Here is a 7,628-nt window from a genome sequence, read left to right as displayed (position 1 = left end):
ACTGCATGTTCAGGTAGAGATTTTTCGGGGCACTTCTCCTGGAGATTTGATTTCTTCGTTCTTGTTTATTAGTTCATACTTGGAGAGATTGTGATTTTCTAGACTTTCAGGCATTCACACACTGCACGTTCAGGTAGAGATCTTTCGGAACACTTTTCCTGTAGATTTGATATCCACGTTCTTTTTTATTAGCTCATACTTAGTTCAGGTAGAGATCTTCCGGAACACTTTTCCTGTAGATTTGAACTCCTCGTTCGTTTTATCAGCTCATACTTGGAGAGATTGTAATTTTCTAGACTTTTAGGCATTCCCACGGTTTGGATCTTATTTGCTCGATGCGCTTGAAGACGCTGGAAGGACGGTCTTCAAATCAGAATCGTCACCTGAAAAGAAAGAAAGACATGGACTTTTCGGCATGTTTTGGACAACAAAACGCAGACCTGACTGCACTAAATAACACTCGCCATCAGAGCTTTATTGTTCTGTTCCATTCAACGAGAAAAGCGTTACCGGTAGTCTAAGGGTACGAGTTATCGTTTTGATTAGAAATGTAATTGTTTGCTAGAGTCATTGTTCATGTTAAATTTAGCAAAGTTGAAATTGTGTCACCGTTCACCGATTTATGACGGTGGAGGTGGTGGAGGGGGAGCGCCGAGCAGATGTGCCGGCGGCATTCCGGTCGGCATGGGAGGCGGTGCCAGCGACTGCCACGATCCTGGTGGCATGAGCGGGGTCGGCCCGGACGATCCGTTGCTACCGTTCCACGAGGGCATCCCGACGGGGCCGGTTCCGGGCGCCATCGGTTGCTGGGGGACTCCGGGTGGTGGAGGGGGCGGGTAGCTTTGGGCGAATCGGGGTAGAGGGGCCGTTCCCGGGGGCATCATCGCGTCGGGACTGCTTCCGGGAGGGGCGGGTTGTGGCGTCCAGGACATGAGAGGGGTGATTCCTGGGGGTGGTGGTGGTGGGGCCGGAATTGGAGGCATCGCCTGGTGGCTCCAGTGGTTCATGGGAGGTTGGGGTGGAGTAGGAGGGGCGTGATGCTGCTGGGGAGGAAGGTGCGGCGTCGCCATCAGAGGGCGTGGAGCCGGTCGTGACTCGAACAGTCCGTACGATCGAGATGCCGATCCGGAGTGATGATGGTTGTTGGTTTCCGGCGGTGGTCCTTCGCCCAGTTCCGCCATTAAGCTCATGTACTCTTCGTCAATCTTGGCCTGGTTGTTATTTCCGGGCACCGGAGGACCACCCTGTCCCGGTCGCTTGCTGCGACAATCCTTGGCGATGTGACCAGCTCCTCCGCAAGCGGAACATACGATGTTGTTCGTAATGTTCGGTTTGTCCGGACAGAGCCAAGTCTTGTGCTCGTTCGAGCCACAGTTCGTACACCGTGGTCCGTCCGTTTCACGTAACGTTCCGTTGAGTTGGGCCAACTCTCGCAGCTGCATCCGCCGCAGATCGTTGTGACCCTCCGGAACCTCGATGCCCTGCCGGATAACGTCCTTAATGCGCTCGACGGCCTTCTTCACCGCTTCCGGATTGCTCGCCGTAATGAAAGCATGCAACGGTTCGTCCTCCCCGGGCAACGGCTGACCATCCTTCCGGCCAACCTTACCCTCCTTCACCGATCCCTTGCCCCGAATGATGATCTTCGCTCCGGTATCCTTCTCCATGGCCTTCAGCGTGTTTCCACGCGGTCCAATCAGCAGCCCGACAAAGTTGATGTCCGGATGTTCCTCCTGCGGAATCAACACCTTGTCGCTGACGCGAATAACCGGCGGTTTGTAGTCCGACGGGGGTTTAAATTCCGGATTCATACACTGCATCCGCTGAATCAGCTGGTGGCGCTGCTCCTCGAGCTTCTTGCGTGTACGGAACTCGCGCGTGTTCAACCTCTTGCCGTCGCTGCTGTAGATCGGTTCCGGCGATGGCGATCTGGGAATTGTAAAAAAGGAGGAAGAAATCGAAAGATTAAAATGTGATTCTTCAAATTTAAAATTCAATCAAAAACTAATTAGCGAATTTAAGATTAAGAGTTTCATTAGGATTAGCGTTTGCCTGGTGGAAGAACGTTTTTCATTATTTTCAAGGTTTTTCGTTCCTAAATAAGAATCGTCATTAGTGTGAGTGACCTGATAAAGAGTGAATTATTAAACGTGTCTCATTTTTTTCTCCTAAGGGGAAACCTACAAAATGGTTTTCATTATTCGTGTCCTAAATCAACTTGATTAAAAGTTAGGCTGTAAAACAACAGATTTTTTCGTTTATTTTATCGATTAACCGAGCTATTAGAGCTGGGAATAGAGAGAAAAACAGAACCATTAGTAAACTTGGTCGGTAACGTTCAGCGTCATTACTTAGCGCCGGTTCCACACACACATATCCTGTGACAGGAATCTCTACTCTAATGTTCGGTGGCGGCGGCGATGACGACGTGCGGGGGATCGGCGTCAAAACCTTTATTTCTGCGAGATTTCGATTATTACTTATCCATCAGTGGAAAAAACAAAAAGGGGGAAAACCATTAGTCAAATTTTTAGAACAGGTCTGTTTGGATTTTATTAATGGTAGAAATTTTGAGCTTACGAATTGGCACTCATCAACACATTGAATGAACTCTAACGTGTCGGAAAAAATCTAAAATAAAGAGTACGATTAGTGTTCTCTAATTTATCCTTGGATTACAAAATATTTTTGTCAAAAAATTGCGTTCTTTTTCTCACACACTTGAGATGACTGTGTGACGGTGACGATGTCCTCAGGTACAATTGACTAGAAATGCTTTAAATAATAAAAATACATTAGTATTGGGTCGAACTAAGATTTTACTTTTGTAAATTTGTCTTCGTCCCAAAACCCACTTGAAATCAGCACCGTTCGCTATTCTTGCTACTATGTTAAAATATTTTCAGTATTGTTCCAAATAATTGATTTCAAATCATTTATACACTTAGCTTGACTTGCTTCGACCCAATCATTTTCTTATACAATTAAAGATCGCAACGGCAAACAGTCTATAATAATTGAATTTAATTTAAAAATAGTACTGTAAAAATATCAAACTTCCAGTTCTCAGTGACTACAATTATCATGACCGAAATCTCATCTCCCAATTTTTACTGCTATTATTTTGTTCCCCCTCAACAGCAGCCGTTTAACGGGACGTAGAACGCGTTCTTTCATTGAGATTTACTGAGAACACAAAAGAATCTTCGGCGAGTGAGCGTAAACGAGGAAAAGAGAAAAATGATGGAAAGAGAGTGCTCTTGCTTTTGGTGCATTAATCATAATCATCAAATGATAGTTTTTTCTATCACTCATTAACAACACTGTTTAAAAGCTCAACAACAAGCCCTTAAAATTGTACAAAACGGGCAGGTAAAAACATTAAAATCTGAATCCTTTCAGATCGGTGTCTTTGGCAATGTTGAAACAAAGCATTTTCGAAAAGAAAATCTTTTGCGCTTGAGAGCCTCGCTATTGATTAAAAAAAATTACAAAATTTTTAAAAATTACAAAATTTTTAAAAATTACATTACCACATTTTTAATAAAATGCATCAATTTAAATATATTTCAAACAGAGCTTAATATTTTTGAAAAAGCAGAAAAAAATACTTCACAAATTAGCCCTAATTGTTCAACAGACGATAAGCACTGACATTTGTGAAATTTTCTTATCATTAAAAATAAACTCAAATTTCTGAAATCAATCCCTACATATCACAAAAGGCCCCTAACACACTTTTTTTTAATCTTTCCAAATATTAAGCTTCCTTTAACCCTCTACTGCCCATTTCTTCATTTTTTATTTTTTCCCGTGTTGAGGAAGCCAAGAGGAAGTCATCTTGAGCAACTTTTGTTGTATGAAAAATTAACTTAAAATTGCTATTTCTGTTCGCATTTATGTTTATGTTTCCTATTTTTTTCTAATTTTTTGAACGGCTTATTTTTTTTTAACAAAATTAATCTGAGACAGGCCAAAATTACTGCAAACTTATGTTGATAAAAAAGCAAGGGATTTTAGTTAGAAACATTCCCAAAGTTGAAACAAGAAAATCATTTTTGGCAAAGTCACATCAAACCTGAGACTTTCTAAAAATGATAAGATTTTTGGTACAGTACAGCATGCAGATCGGAAGGAACGCGGTCAAGAAAAGTTGACAGTTTGGTTTGAGTGACGCTTGAGATTTTTGGGAGAAAAAAAATATAAAGATTAAAATATTCAGAAAAATTACAAATGCTTAGGTAAAAAAACGAAAATTTAATTTATAAATTGAAAAAGTAGTCGAAAAACTAAAATTCCTGATATTTAAATAAATATCTAAAACTTTTACATTTTAAAATTTTAAGCTTAAAATTTCTGGAATAAAATTTGAAAATTTGCAAATTCTTTGATTCTTAAATCCCTTATTTCGGATTTTTTTATTTTTTGAAATTTCTAATTTTTTTAGTGCAACCATTTTTGCCGCCATCTTAAATTGAAAAGAAATAGACATTTTTGGATTCATATTTTAGCTTGGAAACTAAAATTTAGAGAATTTATAGATTGAAATTTTTTATGAGAACTCTGGGCAATCCGGTTTACGAATTTTTAATTTTTGAGTATTTAAATTTTTGATCTACAATTTTTTTAAATGTTAATGCTTTTTGAAATTATAATTTCTTTGAATTTATTAATTGTAGTGTTGAGGCCGCTCATTGTGAATATTTGAATGTTTGATAGTCTGAGCTCTTAAATTTATGAAATTTAGAATTTAAATTTTTATATGAATTTTTCATTTTCAAAATTTTGAATTTTTGGATATTTAATTTTTTTTAATTTTTGAAGGGTTGAATTAGTGATTTATTGATTTTTAATATTTTTTCATGCTCGTGTTCGTGTTTTAAATTTCTGAATCCGTTTATTTATTTTTTTCATTTCTTAATGTTGAATTTTTTAATTTTTTTTTTGCGTTTGTATTTTAAAATTTTTATTAAATTTCAATTTAAATTTTCTGTGTCTCAAAGTTTTTGATTTTGTGAATCACCTATTTTTTTATTTTGAATTTTTCTACCAGAAACTGTTTAGATTTTATCGAGTAAACTCATTTTAATTTTCAGTCGCATTTAAATAAGCAAATCCAATATATTTAAATTTTTTATCAGAACATGTTGCAAATAAGTATTGCGCGGTCAAACGCCACTTTTCGTTTATGTTCCTTTTCAGTTGCGTTCAATGCTCGTTGTGATTTATTAAATTTAGCAATTATACACAGACAGACGTAAGATTGGCTTATCTTTGAACAGCTCTTTTCTAGGTAAGCATAACAAAATTGAGAAAACTAAAAATATAATTTTAGAATTGAGGTAACATTTCCCTACCGAAGAGAGTTAAGAATCAAATAATTTGGAATACTCAAATTTAATCAATTAGATTACAAAGTTTTCCCTATCGACGACGTAAATATTGAGTATTTTTTAACAACTCAATGGAGTACCGGATTCGAATGGTAGAAATGACAATTCTCCCATAAGGAATAAATTGTAGAAAAAGCAGAAAAAACTGCGTTTCCCTATCACAGATGTAAGAATCAAGTACCAGCTAAATTTCATGGTAAAGATAACTGAATTTACCAATCACAAAAACGTAAGAATCAGATACTTTTGGACTTTCCATGCCTTTTGATCTCGACCCAGCTGAAAAAAAAACTCGGAGCGCACAAAACTATAATCCACAACACACAACGGTACACAAAAGGAACGAGAGAGAAAGTGTACGATTAACAGAGTAAGTTTTTTTTTGTACAAGCGTCCAAACCTTTCTTCCGGGTTCTGCGGTATCATCAGGTCTCCCGTGCGCAACTTCCGGCTGATTTCCTCGATCTGCAGTTGAACTGTGTTGGGCGTTTTCCAATTGGGTGGTCGGTTCGCGATTCGGCGCCAGATAGAATGAAAACAGAGAGAGCAGAGAGAGATTAAATCGAGGGCAAACCCCCCGATGTTAGATTAGTGTGGTCGACTTTTGAGTGGAGAAGGAGGCTGAAATGCTGTGAGAATTGAATTAACAAAAATGCAGGGGTCATCGTAATGCGGCGTTCTGTTGGAGGTACTCACGAACGATGACGTTCAGGGCGTTGATCGGCACACAGAAAGGGGGGAAAAGCCTACACAAGGGAAACCCCTGAAAAACATTGCGAAAAGTGGTTGATGGCTGGGTGTTGGAAGAGAAAGCAAGTGTGAGTGTCACATTTAGAGTTGAAACGCTCGCGCCTGGTGGCCATCCGGGTCTGGTTGCTGCTGCTGCGTCGTCTTTGAACTCCGTTCGAAGAAACCTAGCCTGAAACGGAAGAGACAACCGCGTGGACGCTCCGCACACTCACCTAAATAAGCTTCCTGCTGGTCCTGGCTCATCCCCGGCGGCAGGATCGTGGGCATTCCCGGAATGAACGTCTTGTCGTGATCTCCGCCGGCCCAGCGGGACTTTTTCTTGCGGCGACGGCTGTCGCCCTCGCCACCACTGTTGTTGCCGCTGCCGTGCTCTGAAACGAGACAATCTTCCATTGAAGTTGACTTCTTTTGGGACAATTTATCGTCGGCCTTACGTCCAACGTCCGACGACTGGCTGTTCTCGTTGTGGGCCTCCAGCAGCGCCTTCTGGGCTTGCATGTGCTGCTGCTGTTGGGCGATCTGCTGCTGCTGGTTGTAGCTGTTGAGCAGCTCGGCGAAGCTCTTGGCGTTCGCCGCCGTCGACATCATCGACTCGATGACGTTCTGGGTGAAGGCCAGGTCCTTGTAGTCGTACGCGCTGCTGGTGTCCTTGTCGCGGCTTTCCGCTCGCGGCGCCGTCGTTCGGCTGGACGAGGCCCGGCTCGAGCCGCCCCGGTCACTCTCCCGATCGTAACGATCGCGGGAGCTTCCCCGACGGTGGTGCCGGTCCCGGTGACGATCACTGTGGAATTAGACCGATTTAGATATGCGCTTCCCAAACACAGACGTAAACTTCAAGTTCGATCCGGAACCTACCGATCACGGCTGCGGCTTCGACGGCGACGATCTTTGGAACGACTCCGGCTGCGCCGCCGGTGGTCACGGTCACGGTGGCGGTCGCGCGAGCGAGACCTGAAAGTGTTTCGAACAATCTACCATCAATAACAATCATAAAAAGCCCCAACTCCAAAACGTAAACAAAAACAAACCGACATAACCTCAAAACCCACAACCCCAGGGGTGGCGTAGCGCCACCCCCCGCCCAATCCAAGATGGCCACGCTCGCTCTCTCTTACCTTCTGCGGTCTCGGTCGCGATCCTTCTCGCGGGATTTGGCCCGCGAGTGGCTCGATTCGACGTCCCGATCGCGGTCCCGCTTGGACGTCATTTCCGGCGAGTGGCGACCTATTTTGAGGCGGTTTTGAACGGTTTTTCGAGCGGAAAACTGGAGCAACGAGCAAACGACGCACTGCCGAACGCGAGGAATGAAAATTTTTGACAGCTTCGGTTGAAAGCGCGGTTTGACAGTTGACGTGACAGGGTCGGGTTAAGGGGGAGGTTGAGGTAGTACTAGAATAGGTAAAGGATTGTTGAACACGGAAAAATCGAAATTGATAATTATCCATTAAAATGTAAGTTTTACAAAAAGTGACAATTAGGTACTAA

General features: G+C 42.1%; 1 protein-coding gene across 1 annotated transcript; it reads right to left on the bottom strand.

The window, feature by feature from the left end:
* Positions 1–445: 445 nt before the first annotated feature.
* On the bottom strand, positions 446–7,456 carry LOC120424013 (splicing factor 1). The gene is made up of 6 exons (XM_039588027.2): positions 7,259–7,456; positions 6,999–7,094; positions 6,578–6,924; positions 6,356–6,514; positions 5,794–5,869; positions 446–1,929 (listed from the first exon to the last, which is right to left on the bottom strand). Exons 1-6 carry the CDS (start codon positions 7,348–7,350, stop codon positions 621–623), a joined length of 2,079 nt encoding a protein of 692 aa, XP_039443961.1. The 5' UTR covers positions 7,351–7,456; the 3' UTR covers positions 446–620.
* Positions 7,457–7,628: the final 172 nt, after the last annotated feature.

Source organism: Culex pipiens, chromosome 1 (assembly GCF_016801865.2).
Source record: "Culex pipiens pallens isolate TS chromosome 1, TS_CPP_V2, whole genome shotgun sequence".
In the NCBI taxonomy this organism is placed as follows: Eukaryota; Metazoa; Arthropoda; class Insecta; order Diptera; family Culicidae; genus Culex; species Culex pipiens.
The sequence above is the reverse complement of the archived record's forward strand: the minus strand, read 5'-3'. Positions and strand labels throughout refer to the sequence as shown.

Bases quoted from the DNA above. Each gene is read 5' to 3' on its own strand.
- LOC120424013 (XM_039588027.2), bottom strand. From the start codon at position 7,350: ATGACGTCCAAGCGGGACCGCGATCGGGACGTCGAATCGAGCCACTCG. The intron at 6,925-6,998 runs GTAGGTTCCGGA...CTAATTCCACAG, and splicing joins CGAAGCCGCAGCCGTGATCG to TGATCGTCACCGGGACCGGC. The intron at 6,515-6,577 runs GTAAGGCCGACG...GTCTCGTTTCAG, and splicing joins CCAGTCGTCGGACGTTGGAC to AGCACGGCAGCGGCAACAAC.